Below are 27850 nucleotides of genomic sequence, written 5' to 3' on the forward strand. Positions count from 1 at the left end.
TTGAAATACAATGGCAAGCTATTTGTTTTTCGCTTCTTGCTCGTTGAGACTTGCAGAGGGTACACGGACAAACCGTTCGAGGCCCCCACCAGCGCTTCGCCCCCGGAGGAGCTGGGCAGACCGCGGGCCTCCTCCGCCGGGCAGGCCGGCCCCGCCGCCGGGGCCCCCTGTTCCTGGCCGGGCCGCAGGGTCCACGCCGCGCGGCCGTGTTCCAGCCGCCGGCGCCGCAGACAGGGGGAGCTGCTGAGGGCGCGGGCGCCGCCATTTTGCTCTCTCGCCCTCCGCGGGCGGCCTCTTTCCGGGAGTAGGCGGGGACCGGCGCTGCACAGGCCGGTCCGGCCACAGGCGGCGCGGGGGAAGAGCGCGGCCCGGCTATGCAGCCCGAGCGAGGCGGCAGCCGGCCCCGCAGGGAAGGTGGCCGACACGGCCGGCGCCGACCCGGCGGCGCGGAGAGGGCGGCCGAGGCGGCGACCGAAGGCAGCGGCGGGGACAGCCACGGCCGCGGAGGAGGCGGGGGCCGGGGAAGAGGCGGCGCTCATGGGCACCGAGGAGGCGGGGGCCGAGGCAAGCGAGAGCCTCGAGGTCGCGGGGCGGCGCCGCCGCCTGCCACCCACCAGCACCGGCGGGTAAGCGGTAGAGCCCGCCCTCCGCGGGTGCGGGGAGGAGGCGGGGCCGAGCGTGGCGGGGCTCCGGGGCGGCCGCCGGGGCGGGGGCATAACCCTTCCTTCTCCTGCCCTGCTCCTCCCCTTCACGAGGTGGAGCCAGGCCGGGGGACACGGGCCGCCCGCCGCCTCTGCCGGGTGTCCGGGAGGCGGCGGGGACGGGGTGTGGGGCCACGGGAACGGAGGGCGGCGGGGCTGGCAGCGTCATCTCCCAGGTCAGCGCGGTACCTGCGGCCGTCCCCTGCGCCCGCTCCCTGCCCCGGCACGGCGGCGGAGCCGGCACCGGCGTCTGCCTGCTCCGCTGGAAACGTGGGTAGAGATTTCCCGGCAGGAATACGTTTATAATTTTGTGCTGAAAAATACAAGTCTCGTTTGAAAAGTGCATCTGAAAAACACATCTCTGTTTGCAAACGGAGATGAGGAATTGCTGAGCGTTTCTGGCACAGTTGATGATAAGTGAAAATGAGCCGTGTGTCTTGTCCAGCCTGTGGTAGGAGCAATGGAGACGTGGTAACACAGCTCATCTTACACCATTAGTATCTGTGATTCACTGGAACACGTGTTTGTCATTAATGCACGTTGATGGTTGTGCTTTGACCAATTACAAAGTGTTTGAGCAGATTAAAAGTAGCATAGAATGCCAAAGTGTACCACAACTACACCTTCAGTATCCTTTGGAGATGTTAAAATGCTTTCTACGAACCACCATGGTACGAGATCAATACCGAGCCTTAAAAAACCATTTCCATTTATAAATGCTTTAACAGTACCACATACAGATTGTCCTGCTTCCGTTAGTGTTGTTGCAACACAGAAATCATGGTTGTCCCTGGATTGGCAAAAAGATTATGATGATGACCTAATATTGATTGGTGTTGGCAGCAGTGGGAGTCCTAATGCAGATAGACCAGCTGCTACCCCATTTTCAGCATCACGTTGATTAGATTCACTTTGACTTTCATGATGCCATGGCTTCAATTGGACCCAGACAGTGTTTTATCTATATTAGAACTCCCATGGTTGCTGGTGGATTTAAAAAATGTGAAATATTCTTCCCTCTTGTCATTGTATTTAGATACATTTTAGCACTTGTATTTTGGGAGACAGAAGATGCAGCTGGATTGGTACTGTTACCTAGAGCACTGGTTGGTAATTTTGCTTGTAAGCTATATAAATTGCTGATTTCATACTGGTGTGTGCAGATGGGTTTGGATTCTGGATATGAAACAATAGTGTTCTCTCATAAGCCACAGAGGCAAAGGGGGAGAATCAGCACCTGTATTAGCTGAGCAAACATTTCGCCTGGACAGATTTTTTTTCAAGTCATTCAACCGTTTCTTACTAAATTGAAATACATTTATCTCTGTGTTCCATCTGGTACTGTTGACCCAGCAGGACCCATTTAATAATTTAAAAGGTGCACTCAGGAAGGGAATCCTGTTATATGTATGCATTATTGTGTGGATTGTTGTTTGAAGTATTTCAGGAAGCAGTTAAAATTTTTTATTTTTGGGATAGCTTACAGTATGTTTTGCCTGATCACTGTGTTACTGACTTGGATATGCTCTACATCTTAGTCTAGCACAGTGACTTTATTTTTGGCCAAGGCTGATGTGGATTTGGTCTTTAAAAGTGAAGCAATAGCTAGGATTTTCCCAGAACTCTACTAAAGGGTGTTTAAGCGTAATGCTCTTCCTGCACTGGAGGCTTTTGATGTTAAGCACTGTCTGGTCTCAGCACACCTGCCACAAACCTTGTGTTTAGCAGCTTGGAGGGGACTGGCTCCCAGCAATCCAGCCATAGCATCAACAGCTGTGCCAGCCTGCAGCTGCTGATGCCTAGTGTTACCTCTGGGCCAATCTCTTCATTCACCACTTCTGAAACAGGGAGGACCTCCTTCGTCCTCTTCTTTCTTCCATCTGTGTGGTCCCTTGTTGTGGATCCCTTGTACTGTCTTTGATGTGTGCTAGACCATGTTGTGAGAACAGATTCAGCTCTCATGTGGCAGGAAATTACCCTCTTTTATTCCCAGTTCCTTAGTGTTCTTGCTGTTCTGCAAAGTGACTTGTTTTACACAAGGGCACCAGCTCAGTGAGAAGGTGCTTGGCCCGGAGTAAGTGGTTTGTGTGAGAGGAGACCCCGCTCTTTCTCAGCACCAGGAGTCAGAGATTCTCAAGTGGTGATGTGTAAATTGCAAACCTGGAGAGCCAAGTAATAACAGGGGGAACGTGAGTGGTCTCATCATGTTGCTTTTCTTACGGTGTGCTGAGAAGCTGGAGTCTTCACTGAAAATCTCCTTTCTTTTTTCAAATGGGCCTTGAAATTCCCTGGAGAAGGGAGGCTAAGAACACTGTAACTTTGTAATATACAGAATTTCCAAGGACAGTTCTGGCCCTTTTGCCTTCTAGGGTAAAAATTGTGGAGGATTACACTCTGCATTTCCACTCTGCTAGTGTCAACTTGGCATTTTGGAGGAATTTTCCTACTAGATTGGAATCATTATAGCATTGTATAATCAGGATTTAGATGACCTGGTATTATTTCCTGAAAATAATTTTAAGTCTAGGTTCTTATATAGTTTAAAAGGTATATTAAATTTATAATTTTATTTATTTATACCCCATTTGTTTATAAAACTATTGCTGCTAATCTCGATATTTAAGTAATTCTTTATTGCTGGAGCTTTAGTTGTTGCCTGGAAAGTTTCTTCTTTATTGTGTCTTCAATTATGAAAAGCTTTATGACAAAATCTACATAAAACTGCGTTAAAGTAGCTGAATTTGGATGTGTTGAGCCTGCTATAGACAGAGCAGTAAAATGCGAGTAAAATTGTAGGTGAATAGATTCAGTAAATTTTAGTAAGAGTGCTAATAAAACCAAACTTCATTAAAAACTCTTGGAAATACTTAACAATTTTTACAGTGAAATAGAAATTGGCATTAAATTGCATAGTATTTTGGCACCAATATTTCTTGTTCAGTTGCATTAATTTAAAACCATGATTCATCTTCAAATTTTGTGGTTTGGATGTTTTAATTTAATGGTTCCTAAGCTTGTGTTTGAAGCTACAGGGAGGAGGTTATTCCTGACCTGTAAAACAGGGAGAAGAAAGTGTAGTGGTGGCACGTTCGGTTCTCTTTTTTTTTTTTGTGGACTAGCGAAGGCTGGAGACCACTTTACATGTTTTACCCTACTGTAAGCATACAGTAATTATTTGGTTTTAGAAATGGGTGATCAGCTGTGCTACTTGCAAAGCCTGTCAAGACCCAGTACTTGCTGAGTCAGTTCTCCCGTCCTCTGCTGGGTGCTAATGTAGAATGAGATCAGGGTGCTCTTTGTTTATAAAGAATCGACTTACTCTTAGCCAACCTGCTAGATCCAGCTGTGGATCAGAGTCTTAAAGATGAAAGCTTTCATGATTTCTGTTAGCTACTGAGGAGATAGCTCTCTGAGGAACTCCCCAACTCTGCTCTTGAAACAAGATGCTGCCTGTCAAACATCAAATTGGTTTAGAAACTGTGAGGAAAAGTGTTCTTATTCCTTGTGAAGAGGAAGAAGGATCTTGCACTTGTTAGGTGTTTTTGTAACTAGTGTGCATGTTGATTTAACTGGCTTGATTACTGAATTTTTTGTGTCATCCCTTCAAAAAATGAATCCAAGTCTAATTATGACCAGCTGGTTTACCAAATGGCAGATTTCTTTATAGATCTGTCATCTTGAATAATTTTCTGTTGTTTCTGTCTGCTTTAACTCATCTATCCTATGTTAAGTAAATAGGACGCATTTGCAATTATTCATTTTTAGAAAAATAATGCGGAATTATAATGCTTAAAGTAAAAGGTCCGATTAACACTGCCCCAATATTATCTCCCACTCTTATTCTAACTCCCCTGACTTGCTTGGAATTCATATTTTATGTACTGTTGGAATTTTTAAATTGCTATGAAAACAAAACTAAACCAAAACCAACTATTAAAACCAACTTTCTGAAATTGTGGACATGATACTGGGTTTTATTTTGATGGTGCTTGACCACGTCCTTTTGTGGGTGGTTTAAGGAGTCTTTCTTTTTCTTTTATGTTTATTATATTTGCAATTTACAAAGTATTCTTTAAACTTTCTTTGCAGTGCTACACTGAGCGTACATGTGATGCATGCTATTCAGTGCGGTTGGAATTGTCAGGTCTGTTTCAATGTTCCTTTTTTGGCTTTGGGCATTGGTTGCAGTAAACATTTTATTTAAGGAAACATGTATCAGATAAATTTTTTCTAATTAGTATGAGCTAAATCTTTCAGCAAAAAGCAATCTGTTCACAGGCATGGTAACAAAAACTTGGGCTTTTCAAATACGGATACATTTGATTTCCTTTAGAACACAGAGCTTGTGCAGCTTTCTGGATCTTGAACACAATAAATCTTTTGATGTTTTATGTTAATGTTCTCAAAAGCAACTAGGAAAAAACTTACTTAGATTAATGTACATCAGTCTGTGAGCTCTACTTAATTACTAATGAGGTGTGAAGAGCTTCCCGTCTGGGGAGATTCTCTACTGTGATGAGGTGTGAAGAGGCACCGATTATGAATGAAGTGTGGATTATTTTATTTTGAGTGGATTGATTTAGATTAAGCTTCTTGAAAAATGTGTGAAAAAGGGGTTGGAAACTTCTTAGGGTTGGTTCAGTGTCAAACTGGTGTTTGTTAAATGGGATTCTGCAAGGCTTCATTCTGTGTCTGTTCATGTTCAGTGTTTTTATTAATAATTCTGATGAAGGAGTAAAATATACAGTGTTAAAATTTGCAGACGGTGCTACACTGGAAGGGTTGGCAGGAGGGTGGAGCACAGAACAGAGTCGCAACAAATGGGAGAAGGAGCCTGCGGTAAGGTGTGATTCAAGGTCAAATATAAGACAACTACATTTACATAGGAAAAATCTGCAGAGGCGTGTGACTGGTTACGCTGCAATTTTATAGAAGGGAACTGGCAGTTTAATGGATGAGACAGTAACAATTAGCAATGCAATCGCACTGAAGAACTGGTTCTACTTCTGCAAGATTTGCACCAGCTGTGGAAAGTTCAGAGGGAAGGAATGAAGAAAGATGTGAAGTCTAGAAGATACGACCTAGGAGGAAACATTGAAGGCCCTGGTTATCTCTCTGTCTCTCTCTTTTTTTTTTTTTTCTTTTTTTTTCTTTTTTTCATCTGGTGAAGAGGACACCTTGGGGAAGCCTGGATAGCAGTGCTCCATTAAGTAGCAAGGTTGCTGCAAACAGGTTCATTTTAGGCAGGACAAGAAGAAAAACACTATCAGGAAGGAAGAGGTTTAATTTGGGCAATAAGAATAAAAATTGTGACTGAAAGAGAAGATAGATTGTGTGATGCATTGTGTGGGAAGTATATGGATATCGGTACAGAAAAATATTGTCAGAGGTTTTAAGGGTATGGTGAAGGTTACTGAGCCTACTCAGTAGAGCTGCTGTGTATCCACTTGTCACAGCCCTGTTTTTTTATTTTTCAAGGCTGTCTTTGCAATGGAAAAAGAGAAATGCTTCTTATCCAGCCAAAGTTAATTTATTCTTTTTCAGTTTTTAGACAATAGAGAAACCTGCTTTTCATAGCGCTGGGGACTGCAATGTTTGTAATAATCCCTGATTGTTTAGTGTGGAATGGTTTAGTGAATACTTACTGTTATTCCTTCATTGTATTTTACCAACTTCCCTGCTGATTTAGCTTGAGACACTTGTACTGAAGGCATCCCATTACACAGGTGAACATGCGGTATCATTGCTGCATAGCAGCTTCATGTCTGACTTGTGGGTTTTTTTGGAAATTGGAAAGAGCTTGGGTTTTTAATAGTTTGGATGGCTGTGCGTTTCTGTCCTCACCTACTTTAATGCTTTTCTTCCTCTTTTTCCCCTCAAGTCTTTGGGGTAGTAATTTGGTAACTTTCAAACAAGTTGTCCCGAAAATTTGCTAGCTTAAGCAAATGACTTTATCAGCTCAATTTTTTGTTAATTGTATGAAACACAGCTTTGAATCATTACCTCACTTAGATTTAATTATCCCATCAAACGGAGTGGATTTTATTCAGAGGAAATGTAAAATGGTACTACCTTGAATATTGGAGAAGCTCTCCCGAGAGCTTCCCATCGGATTTAACCAAACATTTTAGAACTTAGGTAGGAACTAAAACTGCGGATTTAAGAATCTGTCCATTTTAAAACCCGTTTTGGCGATGAAGCCATGCCGGTAGTGGCCAGTAGGTGGGGCGGGCAACCTGTCCCGCAGCGCTGGTGGCTCCCCGCGCCGCCGCGGGCACAGAAAGCGGCTTCACTGAAGGATGGAGCGTAAGGATGTGTGCGCATCGTGGGGTGGGGATGGCCTTCTCATCGCAGGGTGATGTTTTCTGAACGTGCAGTGGAACGTATGAAAGACACGCATAGGTTTGAATTATTAGGACTTGCTCCTGGGTATTTGTTCCAAACACAACTCTGAAGGAAAGTTATTTGTAGGAAGGGAACACTTGGTAACACCGAGTTAGAAATCTTGTGCTACTGGGATAAGTAGTTGGTCCTGGAAAAGATCGTACAGGGTTTTGTATGGGTACATCAAGTGAGAGATAGTAGGTATTTATGCTGAAGAATAAACAAATTTGTAGAAGAATCAGATGAAATCTGATTATACAAATACTCCATACAGTACTGCTGCTGTTTTCCTCACAAAAGTAACTGGGTAGTTTCAGGAGCCCTGTTATGGGTTTCCAACCAGTCTAATGGTGCTGCACAGCATTTTGTAGCTATCAGAAGGTTTAACTTTATTTTATAGAAACCAAAAATTGGTGATTATTGATTCAGTGGTAATTTAGAGCCTTATAACAAGTACAGAGGATTATTTCTTACAAGTTTTCATAATCAAAGGATTTCAAGCCTGTGTGATTTGGTGTTCTGTGGTAAGGCATAGAGAGGTAATTTTATGTGCATGAGGTTTTTCTCTCTTTCTTTTTTTTTTTTTTTTTTTTTTTTAAATAAGGCTTTAACTCTTCTGCAGGTAGACTTAGTAATAGATCCTGCTGGTAAAACCCATAAATCTGCTGGAGTGTGTGAGAACCTTGCCTCAAGGTCCTGTTTCTATTCCTGCTTCACTTTTCCCAGAGGATAACCATACAGTTACAGACTGTACAGACTCTCTCTTTAACCCTGGAATAGCTTTAACCCTGTCTTGTAGAGAACAGAGTGATGATTCTGGGCCGCAGCTCTTCCTAGGCTACTGCTCTGTCACTGGCATGTTGTGAGGCCTTGAGCTTTTTCTGATTGCCTAACAAACTAAGGGTTTGGTTTTTGGTGTTGGTTTGCTTTTGGTTTGGTGTTTTTTTTTTTTTTTTTTTTCCTTTATTTTGGTTCAGGCTGTATTACTCAGATTATGAGTGGTGATCTCTAAAATGTCTACAGTAAATTGCATTCAGATTTGATATGCAAATAACAAAGCAGGTTTTTTGAGTGAATGAAAAGACAGATATTTGAAAACATCCATGCTACTGTACCACCCTGGTGTAGTTATAAAACAATTTCATAAAGATGATTAAAAAATGAAACAACATTCCTGCTTCTTGAGCCTCTCAAGAGGTTGATAGCCACAGAATAAACATGGAGATGCAATATATAGTGGAGTTTTTCTTGAACACTTGATAGACTTACATCTGTTTATATAGAATTATTTGACCCTTGTTTAATGACAGGCTTTTTACACGTGTTCTGTCTATATAGAAGTCGTGTTTTTTTTCTTCAACTTTAAACGGTTTTGAACATAAAAACTTATCAGGATGTGGAGGTGTTTTTCTCCTGTTATTTCAGGTTGGTTTTCTGCAACTGCAGTGATGCTTTTCGGAGAGGAAGCTTTGATTCCACTCTTATCTACAAGTTACATATTATAGAGGTCACAGTCACATGACTAATCTGTTTGAATTACCCATAAACATTTTAAAAATCAAGGAGAGAGATTTTTTGCTATTGAAGTCAGTAAGACAGCTTCTAGAACCATACTTTGCGAGCATTGGAGCTGTAACAGTTTTATGTAAAAACTTCAAGAACAAATCTCGTGTGCTTCATGAGATGTTTTTCTCTGTAGCTGGAGCATAATTCCTGTTGTGCAAAACATAGGTTTCAGAATAGGATGTCTCTCTTGGCTAATTCTATCTTTAGCTAACCCAAAGTGATGAGTTCCAGTATCCAACATTTGTGAAGCAGTCTTAGGATTTCATCCCTCTTTCAAAAATTCTCATCCTGTACAATAAAGACTAAAAGCTTTTTTCTTCATGCTACCTGTTCTCTCAGCTGCCCTTCTTCCTAATTAAGCTTCTCTTCAGCTTTGGTAGATCTCTCTAAAGGTCACCAATAGAGCAAACTAGTGAAGAGGATTACTCTTTGCAGGGATTTTTTTTTTTTCTCTTTTCATGAAAGAACCTCTCTCGAGATTCTTCCTTCCTTAGTCTAAAGGAAAAAAAAAAAAAGCATTACCTTTTTCCTTCAAGTTGAAAAAATGGTTCATAATAGAAACTCAAACTGGTTTATAATAGAAACTTGGACTTGTACTGGAAGAGCTATGATGTCTAGGCAAGCAATAAGTTGTTTCTGTTAATGAGAGGCAATGCTTAAAAATCACTAGAAACTCACTACAAACTCATCAATAGGTAAATATGCCCATATGAGAAGTGTGAACATGTGACCATATCTGTATGACATCATGCCTGTTAATACCTTTGAAGAAATAATTTTTAACTTACTCTGTCATGTGTGTCATTGTAATGATGGAATAGATTTAACATTTGGCATACTATTTAATCTTACTGTTGAAAAATCATAAAGTGCAATGCACAAAATATTAAATACCAATTTTTTTTTTGTCTTTGCATTTCATTAGGTGTAGTTTGGAAAAAAATAAAGCATAAAAGCAAAAGGATTTGCAAATACCTATACTGACTTGGCTAAACTGATTGTCAAGAATTGCAATTAAGTGACTTTTGTAAATGCTTGTTTTGTGTTGAATGATTGGAAGGGGAAAAATCTTATCTAAATTATGTGAAACCCCGAAGGAGGAAGTATAATGAAAAGTGGTTTAGTTATTTTCAGTGAGACAGCAAAGCAGATTGATGTGCTCATCAATAATAATTATTTTCTCACCTTAGTGTATCCTTTGTTAGCCACTGAAAATGCTGTTTATGATGCTCGTAAAATGTCTCGTATTATTTTCATCTCTTTCTCAAAATATGTAGCAAAATCATCTTTGTGTCTGCCAGTTTACATTAGAAACAGTTTGTGCGTAAGGTTACAGAGCCATTAGCACTGCTGCTTTTTTGTAAAAAGGCAGTCAACGGACACACAGACCCTGTTTTAGATATAAAGAGTGCACAATGAAAAGGTTTCTATCTGCAATGAGTAATGAAGCGAAGGATTTGGAGAATGTGGAGAAAAGGAACAAGTTCAAACTGCAGTCTGTTTTCTTCCCAGTTTAAATACAAATGAAGTCAAGTTTTTTCCACTTCTCAGGTAAGTTACCTGCCATTGGACTTAAAATGTGTTTTGAATTTCCCTCAATTCCCTTCTTTCAGTCCCTTTGTAATTTATGTGAAAACATGATATTGCCACAGAGCAGGAAAGGAGGAATCACGTGAAGTGTTATGGGTTTTTTGCGATTTTTTTGTTTTGGTTTTTTTTTTTGGTGTGTGTGCGGTGGTTGGGCACCTGTGTGGTGCATTGGCCACCAGCTTTTCAAGTTCTCATGCCAGGAGGGTCCAGTTGGTCCAGTTACTGTACAAAGTAGAATGGGTTTGGCTGAGAAAACAGGCTAGATCACCCATTTCAGAGTATGTCGAGTCACTATTCTCATGGGATGTGGGAATGCAACTTGAAATGCATTTGTGCAAAGAAGGAAATTTAATTAATTTCCACTTTCTGGATGAAATGCTGTAGCTCTGCAGTAGCTTAATAAACATGGATTGTATTTATTTACACTGTCTCTTTGAGCTGCTTTGTTTTGGCATTTGCCTCTCTTACGCCCCAGTCTCCATCTATTCTCAGGTCATTTCAGGACAAACAGAACTATTTTGGCTGGAGAAAGTTTCATGTTTCTGTCAAAAGTGTACAGTGGTGATGTTAGTTGTTAGAGGGTTTTGATAAATTCTCATATTTCTGTTGCCTGCAGTGGGCTACTGCTTTGAGACCAAGTGCATGCCACACATTGGTGGTTTAAAATTCTGCTTCTGACTTGACAGTGTGATGTCTCTACACTTTTTTTTAATCAGTGTTATGTTGGTATTTTGATATATAGACAGAATCTCCAAACATGTTCATCATTAATTCTCAAGCAGAATTGCAGTATGGCAGTTGGAGGATGTACTGCTCTGGGAGCTATATTACTACCTATACCATCTTTGAGCTATGCTACTGAAAGACATTGAAAATTGGGGGTGTGGTGTGTTGCTGCCTTTTGTTTTGGAGGAGCATCGTAGAGACACATTACCTGTCATACAGCTATATTTTGAATTACAGTGCATGTAGATTCAACACAAGCCTGTCTCTCTTGGAACCAAACTCACCACAAGTCAGATGTTTGGCAGCAATTTGCTGTGTTATGGGACGGCACATTGCGTGGTGCTGGAGGGAACTCCAGCTGATTAGTTCCTCTTTTTTGCTGAGTTTGTGCTAGGGAGGGGTCTACTGACTTGTGCAAGGAAGGTTGATAATGGAAGGTATGAGTGGCTGCTCTTTTTCACTGCCTGAGTATGCTGTCAGGGAAATCCTGCCTTAATTATGAGGCAGGGATTGCAGTCTCCAAGTTTGGAGACGTATCTGTGATGAATTACTTTTTTGCTTGTTTTCCCTTTCCTCGCATCACTATCTTGATTGTGTGGTTTGCAGACACCTATGAAAATGGAAAGGAGGAAAACTGGGCTTCCTCACTGACCAGCCCATGCATTTCTCAAGTCATTGAAAAGACAAGGAAGAGGAGGGGTTTCGGTGTCCGTTTATCAAGTGGGTAGTTTGTACTCTCTGCCTCTTTTCTGTTTTTCCACTGTCTAAAGAAAGAAATTAATTTTAATATTGGTCTCAGAAATGCTGTTTAAAACACTGGGAATTGAGAATAGTATCTTTTTAATGTAACATTACTGTAATATGTGGTTATTTTGTCTACTGTGACATGATTCTTTTTTTAATCATTGTCATTCAATATATATATCCTGCTTTCTTGCTCCTTGATATGTGATTTTGCATTCAGCTTTGTAGTTATGCATTTTGTTTGCATGTTGGGCAATCTGCTTTTTATCCTTAGTGTCTTTTATATAATTCATTGTTCATTGACTTACTATGGCTGTTTATTGGTCCTAAAAATTATCCCTTTTTGACCCCCCTTTCTGAAAATATCATTAAATGAGGCTATTTGTAACTGCAGTGTTACTCTTTTGTTGTGCCACACCATAAATGTAATAATGCAACTTAATTTCAAAAATGCATGATGGCTGGATCTGCCAGTTTGTTGATAGAAGGGTAGTAGAGATGCCGGGTTTTTCAGTAGCATGTGAAATTATAATTAGGAAATGGCAGTATATTAGTAGTGAAAGACGAAAAACTTAGGGACTATGCTACTGACAGTTGCAGAAATAGTAAAAGGGAGAAGGAAAGCAGAATGCTGTCCTTTTGAATTTCTTATATAGTACCTTTTTAGGGTTTCAAATTAGTAGAGTTTGTCCTTTTACAGTTTTAATTTTCATTATGTGAATATTTTTGTGTTTGCAATATGCTGTTATTATGTGATAGTTGATCTGAAAAAGTGACAGATGTTGGGTATTTTAACTTAAATTCAAGATAGAATTTCCCACTGTGACACAAACATCAATACTTGTATACTGAACCTCTAAAATGGTGCATTACACATATCTGGGTGACTATCTTAAAGCAGTAGCTGGAAAATGGTACTAAAAGCAGTCACAAATGTTCTAAAATTCCTGTTGAAAGTTTTACCAATCAACATAAATATTTGTAGCAAAGTATATATTTTTAAAAAAATTTTGTTTAAAAAATATGTGAATTTTCAACACCCGTGTGTTACACAGGAATAGTAATGATGAATCTGCAAGTATTTAATGGAAAGAGAAAGCAAAATTGGCTTTAGAAGAACAAATTTAGCATTGCAGGAAATTAAAGCCAAGGATATGGCTTACCAGTACACTTAGCCAATCTAGCGGATAACTGCTGCCAGATATGAAGGAAGGACGTGCTCCTCAGATCCCGTGTTTCATGGCACACTTCCCGCCTGCTATCTACCCATTATTTGTGCTTGTCTGATTCTGCTGTGAACTGATACAAGGAACTTAAGCTGGCAGAAGGCTAACAGTAGGAAAGAGAAGAAAACTATTGATTATTTTTCTGCCAGTATAGGTGTAGTTTCAAAGAATACTGTTCTGTTTGGTGTCTTTCAGAATTTTTTGTTCTTTAATGCTCTGCCAATTGAAAATACAACAGTGTGGGTGAATATCACTAGTTATTTTTATGTTTTGAAAGCTATAGAAAAATGTCTTACTCCTTATGTGCTTTCCTTTTTTACAAAATAGATGCATTTTAAAAAAACTAAACTTTTAACTTGGTACTAAATGTTATCAAATATTTTTGAATTTAAAGGTAGGAAGTAGTTAACTTGTTGCATTTGAATAACAAGATATAGAGACCTCTTTTCATTCTTAATATAACACAACTGAAATCTTTCAAAAGTTTGTTTATTTGTTTGGTTGGTTTTTTGTTGTGGCAAAAAAATGGATCTATTGAGAAACTTTGTCACATATTTTTCCTTTCATGAGAAGCCCTGAAGCTTCTTCAACATGTTTTTTTGATCTTGGTAGAGAGTTGGTGGTTGCTGGATTTGTGTTGGTTTTGTTCTAAAGCTGTGTGCATGTAGGGGATGTTAAATACACATTAGACTCGTCTGTGTATAACTGAGGTGTTCTCTGAACTTTACTCTTTTGAGCAGACTTTGTTAAGTTTATGAAATAACCTTTGTGGGTTAGGATCAAGACTCAGATATTTCTCTGTTCTGCAGATGAATGCTGCTTTGAGTGAGCTTTTTACATAATTTGTCATGCTTCTACTTTGTCATTGTTGTGGCTGCAGAAGTACAAAGCTTTTCAATACATACCAGTTTATAAGAGATATGTTAGTTGAGAGAGGCTGTCTTACTTATTTACCCATGAAGACTAGCAAAATAGCTATATCCTTTAAAAAGTCTGTTATTGAACTTTTGAGGTGAATATATACCCTCAATACACTTTGATTCCTTGATGTTACAGAACTCCTTATGTTTGTTCTTTACAAGTTATTGTTGAAGCTGTCAATACTTGCCCAGGGAAGTTGTGGATGCCCCATCCCTGGAAGTGTTTAAGGCCAGGCTGGATGGGGCTTTGAGCAACCTGCTCTAGTGGGAGGTGTCCCTGCCCATGGCAGGGGGGTTGGAACTTGATGATCTTTAAGGTCCCTTCCAACTCTGACCATTCTATGATTCTATGAGTACAACTGCTTTTGCAATTTTAGGTATACTATTGGAGGTTTTCAAGCCCTGAATGGACAAAGGACCCAACCTGCTTGGTGTGATTTCAGTTTTGACCTTCTTTTGAGCAGGTGGCTGGACAAGATGACCTCTTGCAATCCCTTTCAGCTTGGATTAGTCTATAATACTGTGACATTAACACATAAGAATTGAATCAATTTCTGAATACGTCAATCTCTAATGCAGCTCAGGATACTTCTATTTAGGGATGGCAGATTTCGTAAGAACAAATAGCTTTCTGTAGAAATTATCCTTAACCTATCAAGAACACTAAGTATAATTTGGTTTTAGAATGTGACATAGAACATTCACATATGTGGATCCATATGTATGCAACGTATAAACCTCCTGACTTTGACAAGTACAGCTTATACATAAGAACAATCAGTAATCTAACTGAAAATGCTTTAACCTTTGCGGCAACATACTTACTTTGTAAGGTTTTCTTGAAACCTGTTATTTCTGTCAAGACAGAGTCTCCTATTTTATGTTTGCACTCATATTTTTGACTGAATGTTTGTAAGAAAAAACATTCAGCTTTCTTAAGTTACTGTCAATTTGAAAGTAATAGAGCTGCCAGGTTTTGTGCAGGTCCGTGTGACAATTTTGTATGAATTGCTTGATGAGTTTGCATAGTTGCCAGTAACTTTCCTATCATCATTTCCCCTGAATTAAAGAAAAAAATCAGTTAATTTTCTGTTGGTGGAAATGCATTGGCTTGGTAAGTTTAGAAAATCAAAAGTCTCTTTATCTATAGGCAGCAGCTGGACAAGCTTCCTTCAGGCTCTTTGCTCACAGCGTGGCTCAGCATTGGGGAAGGGAGGCAAAGGACTACTTCTACAGTTAATGTAGCTTGTTGATTCTCTACTGAGTTTCCCAATTAGTGCAGAATCAGTGTTGAATTTATAATGATACCGTTCCACAACAATACCCCATAAAATATCCTTCAGTTTGGAGTTTTAGTCTAAATAAGTAGAGCTAAATTTTAGCCGGTGGCTTTGTAGTTTGGAGAATCATACATCTAATGAAGCCTTGAAATATGCAATTTCCCAAATAAATACTTGACAGGCCTTACCAAATTCCCAGGTCTGCTTTTAATGTTAGACAGAAGAGTTTTTGAGGCTTTCTTCCTGTGAACGTACATTGCATGGTTATTGAATTTATTTGTCTATGAGTCAACAGTTTTCAAACTGGGTTTCCAGAAGCTGCAGTACAGAACTGCAGTGGTGTGTCGAAGAGGCTGGTTCATTTTGCCCCTTTAAGCCACCCATTTGAAGGATCGTGCAGCTAATCGTGTGCTAGCAGGTTACAGAGGTATTTCTGAGATAGCAGTGGAAAGTGAACATCAGAATTTATGGATTCTTCTCTAACTTTTTGAAAGGGAAGATAGTTTGCCATTTGAATGAGTAGTTACAAACAAAATAACCAAGCTGTTTGCCTGTGGCGCCTCCCCTCCCTCCCCCCCCCCAGGCTCAGTGAGTCTAAGGGAGAGATTTAGCTCCTAATAGAAGCTGTTTTTCCTATTCAGTGAGGTGTAAGAATCATACAAAATATGTCTATAGCTTGTGGAAATATTAATAATGATCTGTGAGAAAGATGGAATATGACTTGTAGCCTCCTGGCGCTTGATAATATTATAACTTACTGAGTGCAAAGAATATTTTTAGAGTTTTTTTTTCTTCAGTTAAACAGTAATGAGAAAACAGTCTGTTTCATTTGAAATTTTTAGTCAGTTCCAATTACTTGCATCTCACAGACAGAATAAGCAGGAACTTTGGAACAAAATAATTTGGTGGACAAGACTATGTACCTTTTCATTGTTATTTTGGTCAGACTTGTGCATACTGTTGCCTATTGAAAACAATTGAGTATAGATAAGCTAGCAGCTCAGTTTTTGTCAGGCATTGCTGAGTATTATTACAAAATAGTCTTTTCTGTCTCTGAAAGAAGCAATGGTAGCTTATGGTATCACTACATGAGGAAAATCTTACTTTTCAGGGAAATTTACAAATCTTTATCTTTCATTCACTTTTCTAAAATCTAGCTTGAGAGTACTAAATAAGAATGGTTTGGAGGATTGTATTCCACTCTTACTTCATACTGACCTTTTTATATTGTTCTAACTTGCTCTTTTTTTCTCTATACAGAAATTTATCATTAGTGTTCCTTGATAGACAGAACAATATGTTGACATGCTTTATGAGATTTCCCAGATAGTGGAGTACATATATAATATACTGACAGATATGTTTACCTTGTTAATTCACTATTGGTTTTTTTCAATTATTTTTTATTTTTAAAACTAAATTCTTGTTTATATATATCACTGTGAATTGCATTTCAAATTCTGTCATTGAATTTTAGCCATCTGTCTAGGTAACTTCATAAAGATAATGTTTTGTATTATTTCTAGTAGGTAAGGACATCCTGATTCTAAACACCTACAAACTTGCATCAGTATTGATAAAATTACACTAGTACTTTATGTTTTGTAAAATAATAGCATTCATAAATGCATTTAAAAATGCAGTTCTGCTTTCATTTGCAATAATTCTGAATTCTATATATATGTTCTGTTTTTCTTTAGTATACTATACAGTTTGTATTTTAGGGAGCTCATTTAATTTCCACCGCAATACATCAAATAATGTATTCCTTTAACAACTTTAGATTTAATGTTAATAAGTCTCTAATTACTTACAAGACAGAGAAGAGGGACATATATCTAGGGGTTGTAATTAGGTAAATGTGGAAGATCAGAACAACTTTTTTGAAGATTATTATACTATATATAACTATCATAAGCCTATCAATCATTGTGATAGAGAAAATTAAGCTGTCAGGCAATTCTTCCATACCTTTCTGGATTTACGGTAAAAAAGGGTGTTTAATGAGCACTGTTACAAAAAAATGAAATATTTTTGAGATTGTGTTGTATTCATATTGTGCTAAGATCATTTCTGGTGTAATCTCATTGTTCCTGTTTGGTTACACCAGCAATAACTTTGAACCATGAAATTAAAAGCAGGTATGTCTTTCCAAGTGCAGTTTAAGTCATTAAAGTGTGACTTTAAGTCTTTAACTTTTCCTCTTATGTCTGCGTAGAGGAGCCACTCAGTAGTTCTAGTATCAGCCAAGCTACCTTACTTATTGTCACTCATACAAGCCTCTGTGAACAGACTTACATGCTGTGAAACAATTTAAAATGTAGAGATCATGAGCTGCTTTATTGCTTATTATATATGGTTTTTTGACCCTATGACTTACAAGTTCCATCTGTGAAAATTCGACTGTAACAAACGCTGCTCCAATTGGGATGAGGAGGAGAGGAGAAATTGTCTCTGAACAGACACCTTACTATCTTAAATACAAATGAGGTAAAAATATATCCCCATTCATGATGCAGCTGATAGTCGAGGTCAGATTCAACCCACAGGCTGTTTTCATTTTGTCTAGCTAGCCTTTTCCTCTGATGAGAAGAGAAATTGGTGCTGGGACAGATAAGCCTGAATGTCATCACACTTGGTCAGAGCCTTACAGCAGTTCCCTAGAAGGGAAGAAGGAATCAAGACAGAGGTGTACTCAAGGAACTGGTGTGTGCTGTTGCTGTTGGGAGAGCAGCAAATGTGGGGAGCAGACAGTGGTTATCACTTTCCATGAACACATCTGTGCATGGCAGTGGATAACTATTTTTTGTGGATATGTAAGATGTCTGGGGTATTGTAGATGTGTCCCTAGTAAAGAATGGAAAAGATCAAGGAAATGTGTATGTTTTTGAGAGGTGTAACAGTCAAAACAGTAGTGCAGAAGTTAACGGTAACAAAGGGGAAAAGTAGCACTTGATCAATATAATTGTATAGGTTTTCTTAAGATAAAATGAAAATGTTACTGTAGACATTTGGGAAGAAGGTGAAGGAGAGAAATAGATACGTTCTTTCTAACAGATTAACAAAAAAGCTCAAGCTATGTTTTCATACGTTCTGTAAAGTGACATTCTCAGGAAGAGAATTGGGAGAAATACTACAAAACAAATATGAATGGAAATCGAATAATGCATGATTACTACATAATGGAGAAGGGCTGTTGGCCCAAAGGCCGCAAGCTGAACATGTGTTGTTTCTGTGTTCCTCCCAGTCTCTGTAGAATATTGTAGGTACTGACAAAGATTAAATGTTTTAAACTTTTCTTACAGTTAATAGAACTGAACAAGAAGAGGGCTATAAGCCTTAACTCCTGTGGCTTCCTAAGGGCAATAAATGCAGTTTTAGAAAGTCTTAATGGAAACCTGACTTTTAATGCACTTTTTGGTTTTTTTTAAAGGGCTGTGAGCTCAACAATTCTTGTTGAGTGTTTGCACACGTGTGCTTAACGTGCTAGGGCTGACTGCACTTATAGTGAAGAGCGGTGGAGTAATTGAAGCAGGATGTAAAGAGGTCACTGTTCCACTTTCTCCATTGTGTACTTCAGCCGTGGTTTGATCCGAAGCACTCTGGCTTCCAGGGAAGTGCAGAAGGGTGACCCTGGGGGAAACTGCCTGTTCAGAACAATGTTTGCTTAATTTTGACACCTTTGTTCCTGATTCATGTGCATCAACATGTTCTTGTCTGTAGGACAAGTCAAACAGAAAGCCTGCTTTCCTATTTTTTCTCAGTACTGTACTGTCCCCAACCGTGTATGCAAAATTAGCAGAAAAGCGTACTAAAATATTGTTTTGCTGTGGTAGAGGCTGTAGATTGGGGTCACGTGTGCTATGCATTTTGCTTTCCTTCAGAAAGAAAGTGGAGTCACAGGCTCTGGTAAAGGACGAAAAAATGTTCCTTGGTGGAAAACCCCAGATCATGCAAGCTTGTCTGTGAGGGGAGCTTGGTTCTTATACTGTGGTTTGAATGGCATTGATGAACTTAGTGTTTAGCAGAACACTGTAGGTTTTTTTTGTTCTTCTGATATGCAAAACAGTCTGAAGGTTTCCTGGTTTTGTTCAACTGGGCTTTTGCATACTTCCCCACTTCCAAAGCTTCGATGAAATGTGCAAATGGTTATGCGTGTAATGCTACTCAAAACAGAGGCACAGCAGATAAATGTTATATCTCCTGTGGTATCACAGTGCATTATAGGACAGAGCAATAGCGTGTAGATGTAGTTCAATACTGCTTAAAGGCATAAGTTTTTCTCCTTACCTGAGTAATACTTTTTTAAAGGTTATATTTGAGTTGGCTTCTAGAATTTGTTTCAGCTTGTATCATTTGTTATTTGAGGATGAGGCAGGAGGGAAGTTATTTTATTTCATTACACATAGGACAGATGTTTGCTCTGTACTGATTAAGACTCATTTTCACTGGGTTATGATGATAATGATAGCAGCATATAGTCTAGCTGAATAGGCAGCTAACAGGAAAGTAATGAAGATTTATGTCTGTGTTTCTGAGGTTGTTACTTTAGATGGTAGCTGTCTCGTGAAATGTTTGATGCAAATTACTTTCTGAAGCTCCACTGATCAGTTTTTTTTATGTATTTAATAATTTTAATGGTGAAGACGCATTTATAAGCTGTTTGAATGTTGAATATTCAAATATGATTACTTGCAGTTTTATCCTGTAGCACGGCAGTGCATCATGTAAAATTTTCCGTTAAATATTTATTGGACATGTAAGCAGTTTTGTATTTGAAGTTTACTCATTTCAAAAGCAAACCTCAGGACAGTATTTGGGGAACAAGGCTGCACAACTGCTATCAACGGTCCTGAGAATCTGTGGTTTATTTCTTAAAATTCAACTTAACAACTTTACTTCTAAGAAATGAAATTTTCTTGAGGTGTGCTGTACAATATAGCTAATAACAGAATGTGAAAAAGAATTTAGTCCAGTTAAGAGAGAGCATTTGAATCCATATTAGTTAACTGGAAGCTTGTTAAAATAAGGTGATATTCCTGTTTTGTTTATGTTGTCAGCTAACAGGAGTGAATTCTTTAAACAGGTCTATAAAAAGTAATTACATTTAATGTCATAGTTGCCTGCAGTCATTCTGAACTTTTCTTAAAAATGAAACTAAAATACAACACAGATCTATCTGTGCAGCAGTATTCTTGCTTTTGCTTGTGAATTGTATCAAGTCCAAGTTATTTTGGGCACTGAATCTCACTAGGTTTGCTGGCTTATAGCAAATCATTCAATTTCTAGGAGAAGAACAGAAGAGAAATAAGTTGATTCTTATCTTGATATAAATGGATTTGCCCTTTGTTCTGTGTAGCTCTGGATCAGTCTCCACTAATAGAGAGTTGTGACTTCATTCCCCTGCTTATGCAGACAACCATTTGTCCACAACAACCGTTTTAGTGTATTTATCTGATGAATAGAAAGAAAAGAAAATTTACCTAAAAATCGCACAGAACTGGTGAGAATGCACAGAATATTTTCCTTTTTATCAGCTGTTTGACAACTGGGAGTATATTTGTATAATTATGACAGCTTTTAATCTCTTTTTAAGCTCTTTGATGATTTTACCATTCCTTCATGCTGTTCCTAACCAGATCTCTACAACAGTGCTGAAAGAAACTTGTTTATGAACATTGATGGATTATTTTTCTTGGGAAGTCATTGTTCTGGTTCTGATTTTGCTGCTTGTATGATACACTGGACAGTCATTTTTAAGACATCAAACATGGGAGAATCTAAACTCTTACAATCATGTTTGAAGATGCTTTGCCTTTCAGTGAACATTTGTATAAAAGCCATGAAAAATTCTTCACTGCTACTTTTGGTTGTTTTTAATATATTTTCAGAAATAAGGAGTAGTAATGCTCTGCTGTTCACAAACTGCTACTTCCTAATTTTGACTGTTTCTGTCTTCTTTTTATGGTGATGTACTTGCATATAAATACAGGTGTGCAACAGGGATTTATTTGGCGTCAACAGAGGTCTTTCTGTTGTGTAATTGGACACTAAAGGAACATGAAAATCTCAAACAGTTTGACCTTGTCTAGCTGAGCCAAAACGTAACTACAAGATTTTCTATGGAATAACTAAGCTTTCTTCACAATGGATTTCTAAAATCAATCTAAAACATATTGCATTGCTTTGTGTCATTTCTTGAGCTATGAAAGTAACTCATTGGTGTTAAAACAAATAAATGAAGTGATGGTGGTTTGTTCCTGGTAGTGGCTTTGTGCAGTCGTTTTTACCGGGTTTTCCAATGTTGTACCAGTATGTAAGTCCACAGTATGTGCTTAAAAAACCCACTAATGCGGTTTTAGAAACACAGTAACTACTAGAGATTTGAGTAATCTTTCTCCACATACAGGTTGTTTTTTTAAAAACATAAGTAATAGATCTTCACATTCACTTCAGGATTAAATTTGGTTTAAAGTATCAAAGCCAAGGTCCTCCCTATAGCCAGTATCTGATGGTAAGCTGTAAAGGTGTTTTGCTTTATGGGTATATAATGACTTACCGAAAGGTAGCTTGCTTTTTAATTTATTTTATACTGAATAGAGCTGGCTTTAAGCTTTACAGCAGTGCAGATAAGCTTGAATCTCACTGCCCTGGTCATGAAGAATGTACTTATTGTCGGGACAGCTAAATTTAATCTTACGGCAGCAGCACGCTGTGATTTGTGAAAAGAGAGGTGGAGCGAAGGAGAGAAAAGAGAGTGGAGCTGTCAGCAGGAACGTTTGGGAGTAGACACCAGTGGAATCTATTCTTTCTTGACTCCCTTACTTCACTTCTTCAGAGATTTAAACCTCTGCATGAAGTATCTTGTACAGAACTTTTCTGGTTGCTTTCAGTTCTCCTCTTGCCTGTTGAGTGCTCTTTCCTCCAAGAAGCAAATCTTTGTTGTGAACTGATAGTCATTCCAACTGAACCCCAAGCTCTGGGGGAGGCGGGTTCTGTTAATATATAGAGGATTCAAAGGAGGGGATTGTTTTCCACGGCTGTTGAGTACTTGTGGCAAATGCCTATTTTGCTTGCATCTTAAGCTGACTCTGTAGTGAGTTCTCCTTTTGACCCTAAAGCTTTTTAAGAGTTTGGGCTAGTAGATTGAGTGCCAGCAGTCTATTTAAGTTTTCCATGTATATTTCTGCAAAATAGCTTTCATGAAGGAAATTAATTTGATTAATTGTTCCATACTACTTGAGTTAAGACCCTGTAGTTTGTAATAATGCAAATTCCTACACAGATCACCCTTTCCAGATGTTTTTCTGCGGAAAGATGTTATCTTTTTCCTGTTCTGCTCTACAAACATTAGTTCTTTCAGTTATCATCTGTATCGCTGCAACACTTAGACAGAGGTACTGTGATTAAATACTTAGCTCTGCTCCCTACACATTGCTCTTAGTTTCAAGAAGGAAGCTGTTCGTAATAGGCTGCCAGAATAGGAACTTACATCAGTGTCACTGCTTGACCACTGTAAGAACTGAAGCTTCACTAAGTGCTTTTAATTATGCTATTGATTAATTTCATACAGTTCAGGAAGATGGTAGCACCTGATCTAAAATTTTGATGGGGATCCAGGATGATTTGTCTTTCTGGGTTTTAATTCTGTGGTTAGACTTATTTGTATGAATGACTGTTTAAATACAGAACGAAATGCTATTGAGTTACAATGGCTTAACTGTCTATTTAAATGTCACAGGTAGAGGATGATGATGATATTGAATCACGAGAGGAAGTAAAGGAAGAACTGAAAAGCTATTCAAGAAGAAAGATTTTTTCCAACTGGAGCCGCTATGAGGATACAGAAAAAGAGGGACAGAGTGAACATGGGGAATCACAGAGAGGAACAGACTTCAGTGTTTTGCTTAGCTCAGCAGGTAAGCATTTTCTACTCTATAGGTAGTTTTTTAGTTTTGCATTTTGAAACATTACTACTCTTCTGGCTGTTGTCCTTGATGATGATACAGGACCCTAGAATACCATTCCTGTCTGCCTCAGTAAGTCTGCCATTGATGTATTTAGGAGTGTTCAAAGTCTCCGTAGGAGCAGCCTTATAGCATACAGGCTGCACCAAGCTGTGGCAGATGGGGAGTAAAAGAGTGCTGCTGCATTTATAGCTTTCTTGTGAAACTATGTATGGGCCTGAGAGTATGCAGCATCCAGTTACTTTGAGCTTATTCTTTCTGACAATGGGTTTCTTACCAATCTTCATCATTGAGTTGCTTTCCAGAAAACAAGAAAAGGTTGCTAAACACAGCAACGCAGTCAAGCAGCTGCTTGCTGTTGTTTGTTTTGACAAAGATTTGTAGTCAGCACTGTACAGAGACATGCATGAATATCGAATGTTACCCTCCTTGAAAAATAAAGATGAGTTGTTTTCCCCTCTTTAAAGGAGATAATAGAAGGAGGAGGTGGGGGACCAGTCTGTACTAGATCCTATTTTTGTTTTGCTATACATGAGCTGTACGGGCAGTTGCACAAAAAACAGTTACCTAAAATTATTTTAGAAACTCTATGGGATTGTTTTGAGCAACTTAGAAGCTCTCTCAGATTTAAATAATTGGATTTTTCAGCCACAGCTTGGAAAGCTAAGTTAGAAATTATCTGCGGTAAAGAAACAAGGACCAGAGCTTGCTTTCCCTGTGCCAGAATCAATTTCTGAGGTTCAGTTTTGCATGAACGTTGCAGAATTGGGCCTAAATTGCCAGTTTTAATCATAGGATCATGAGATGTGTATTGACTTCTCCGAATGGTATGTTGCATGGTAAACTGTGTTGAAGTCAAGATGCCTGCCATGAACCTCAGAGCTGGAGGTTCATAGGCTGGGGAGCAAAGTAGATATCACAACTCAAAACTTTTTAAATCAAGAGACCTACCCTGAGCTACATGTTACCATGGTTCAGCTTTTTAAAACAAACTTTAGTATCTCTAACTTTATACTTAGCCTTCAGAATGTCTTTAAAATGTTCTGATGAATAGTTCTTTTGAACTAACAGTAGAAGGGAATACTATATATTTCTACTAATTTGTACTTTTGGTAAGTTATACTCCAATATAGTTACTGCCAACCCATTTGTTTTCCTCTGTAGATTATTTTAATGCCTAAAATTAAAATCTTGTTAGTTAGTATTAATAGTTATTAATTCTAAATCTTTCATTTAAAGAGTGCTTTATTTGAGGATATATTGTGACTGTTCTTGATATTAAAATAAATTGATAAGAAACAGCAATGAAATAAAGTACTTTCTTTCAGAGGAAGGAAAAGTATCTCCTAAACAATAATGCAGATTTCTTGGAGTCATATAAAAGCAGTGTGTGTGTGGAAATTTCTTTGCCTTTGGCTTATGTGTGAAATGCCGTCATCTTTATTTCTAGTGGTCTGAGAAGAAGCTTGCATTTCTGGTTTCTTTGATAATTTTGACTTCTTAGTATATTGCTGTTTAGCAGTCTGCAGTTGCACAGTGGATCCAATCCAATTCAACTGCAACAAGCAGTTAGGGGAGTACTGGGGAGGGAATGGAGTTAAAGTGCCAATTTTCATGAATACAAAAGCTTAGAAAGGTCTTGCAATTTACTATTAATACACAACAATGTAATTAATGCAGCTAGTTAAGAATCTTTTGGCAAAAGCTCAGGTTTAAAAACCTGTTCTCCTATGTAACGTTTACGTTCCATAATATTGAAAACAGGGTCTTAAAAGAGGGTGCCATCCTTCAAGATACAACTTGGATTTATTCCAAGAAAATATTCTGTTAATTGAATGAGATAGAGTAGAAAAAATAGTCTGGGATAATGTAGTAGTGAAGACAGAATTAATGCTAGCAGACAAACTTAAATGGAAGAATTCCTGATGTCCAAGGAATTAAAATTCCAAGCTTGGTATTTGTTTAATATTTGTAAACGTGCTTCTATATGTAATTTTCTAGTTAAAATCAACCAAAAAATACCAACATGAGAAGATTAATATTCTGTGATATGGGCACCATGTTGGTAATTAGCAGGATTGGAGCTTTTAAATTTAGTATACAAACATTACTGTTTCTTGAATTGAGAAGGTAACAGTTATGGGTTGCTATATTGTGTTTTTATCAGTAGTAAAGTGGGATATTTTTTCTGAGAGGAGAAGGAAGGGGTTTGCAGATATTTGCAGAGGATGGTAAGTCTTTAAGGTATTTTATGTTATGTTTTTCAATAGCTTCTGAAGACACATACTTTTTAAAGTTTTTTGCCTATATTTCCATCTTGTCCCCGCCTCAAGCCAATCTCCGTTGCAGCACGGATTCTGTCTTTTCAATCACATATCTAAGCCTGACTAGTCCCAGAACGTCTCTGACTGCACCTTGTGGCTCTGCTGTCAGCCTTCACCTGCCTACTAATGCTTCTCACTCTCCCTCGCTTCTCTTCATTCTTCTTCTTGTCTGTATTTCTGATGCCTGGTGGTGGGTCTTTTCTCAGTCTTCTGTTGTGAGCCAGCTCCCTTCCACCTACAATCACTAAAATCCAGCTCTGTCAGCTGTATTCTGTCCCTTGCTCTATCTGGTCCTGGTGATCCCCAATTCTGAGTTCCTTTCTGCCTGGGATTGCTCATTTGGTTCAGTTTTTCACTCATCCGCTACCACATCTTCTTACCATGCCTCTTAGTTTCTTTCCTTGGTTAGCGAATCCCAGCTGATTCTTTCAAGCTTCCAGTTCTAGTCTCCACTACAAGCTGATTTCTCCATGTTCCCTCCCTCCTGCTCAGTTACCCCACAACAACATAGTTTTAAACTATGGCAGGGATAGGTGGCACTTTGTTTAATGTTGTACTTAATGCCTGTTAAATGCAGAATTCTCTTACGGTGAAAATCTGGCTCTTCACTCATAACCAGAGGTTAGAAGAAGCTTAATTCAGTTGCCTTGTGCGTGGAGGTGACACACAAAAAGTCACTGAGGATGGACTGTTTGGTGATTGGTTGTTAAGCTCCAGCAGCTCTTGCCAAAAAGTACATATAAACTCTGATTTCTAGAAGCTTGTAGCTTGGCTAAATCAGGTCAGATTTTTCACAAAGTGAGCATAAAAAATGGTTGTCCAGCCTGATTTGAAGTTACTAATTCAGGGCAGGAAAGTGGTTAGTTTTCCAAAGGAAGAGTTGACAAGGGCTTTTCTCCTAGCAACTTTTGTGGTAGAAAAACATTGCAGCCATTCTCTGACTTTTTTTAAAAGGTGGCGGTGAGGGGAGGGTGAGGAAAAACTACATGAAGCAGGCAATTGAGGTGGAAAATTTCAGACTGAATAGTTAAAAAAGCAGCTGAAAATAGTCTTTGGAAAGAACTGCCAGGTGGCTTTGATAACAGCTGATGTCACTAGCCTGACAGAGCTTCTTTGTTAGGTCTTATTATATTTGTGTGTAAAGTAGGGTGGTAACTTTTAACTTTTAAATCTGTTTCTGTCCTTTTTTATAATTTTTTTTTTTATTTTTTTTTTAATTAAGCTTGAATATAGCAAAGCAAACTTCTCTGTATTGCTTTTGATGTCTAGCTGATGTAAACTACAAGTCCATTGTGAAGCCTTCAGGGAACATGTCTTGAATCAATTTAGGAAAAATACTGTTGGAGCGTAAAGAACAAGAGAAGTGGAAGTGATAGGATAACCTTACTTTGCTAGAAGAATCTTGCCATGTTTGAAGAGCTGTCCTCATTTTTTGACTGATGAGGGTTAAGTGTCCCAAAATAGATTTAAGTCCTCCATTAGGTTTTTGGCTGTAAGTAGACGCTTTAGGTTTAAAAATATGCTTTAAAAATATCATTACAGAGCTGACCAAAATGTATCCAGGGACCTGATCACTTTCCTTTAAATGTGGTAGGAATTGTCAGTACAGCAGCATAAGAAACTGCCAACATACGTGCCTCAGTAACAGTGTGCTGAGTTGCAGGATGTGATGATTATCAAGATGAAAAAATATAATTTTGGACATGAATTGTTTCCTCTTTGTTTTTTGGTCATGGCTGAATAATTCTGATGGCCTTAAAGGGTAAGAAAGACAAATGCTGTGTAATTTAAACAAAACCAGCGGAATGGTTTTGATATTGTAAGAATACGTATAATTTCTGTAGGTACCTAGGACTTCAATACAGTAGGAAATGTGGAATAAAAATCAAAAGAGCAGTCACTGGAGCGTAATAGTAATCAACAGTAAGTATAGAAATTGTGTGATAGCAGTTACTTTCTGTTCCCTAAAACCCTGTTGTTTTGGGTTTTTAACCTCTTGCTTTTGGGCCTCTCTGCTTAATTTTGATGTGTGTATAGCAATATATTTATGCATTTTTGTCATTTTCATGTTGATACATACACGAGAATTAGCAGTATACAGAAGACCATTGGCTGTCTTGGAAAAGCTGAACAGATAAACTTTTGGGGCAAGGCTTGTGTTAAAAATAGGTTTTCCTTCAACTTTTCTATCTTAAGTGTATAAACTGACAGATTTGGAAAAAAAAAGTATAGTGAAGAGTAAATTAGTTTTTATTTTTGATCCTAATTCAGTTCAAACAAAAAGAATGGCAATGGCAGGGCTAAAAAAGATGCTAAAAAAGAATCCTCTCCTGCTTCTCCTTTTAGCCCCATTCCAGCATATTAAGGAACTTTCCTTTGTGATGGTTGTGTTGTAGATACCATTTCCCATCTGTGGAGGCTT

The 27850-nt window shown here is 38.5% G+C and overlaps 1 protein-coding gene across 1 annotated transcript in view; it reads left to right on the forward strand.

The window, feature by feature from the left end:
* The first annotated feature begins 374 nt into the window (after window positions 1–374).
* AVEN (apoptosis and caspase activation inhibitor) overlaps window positions 375–27850 on the forward strand; it is a 96527-nt gene continuing 69051 nt past the window's right edge. The window contains exons 1-2 of the mRNA XM_074149576.1: window positions 375–626; window positions 22879–23056. Coding sequence (XP_074005677.1) covers window positions 375–626; window positions 22879–23056 — 430 coding nt within the window. The remainder of the gene's footprint in view (window positions 627–22878; window positions 23057–27850) is intronic.

The sequence above is a fragment of the Numenius arquata genome, chromosome 6, assembly GCF_964106895.1.
Source record: "Numenius arquata chromosome 6, bNumArq3.hap1.1, whole genome shotgun sequence".
Lineage (NCBI taxonomy): Eukaryota > Metazoa > Chordata > Aves > Charadriiformes > Scolopacidae > Numenius > Numenius arquata.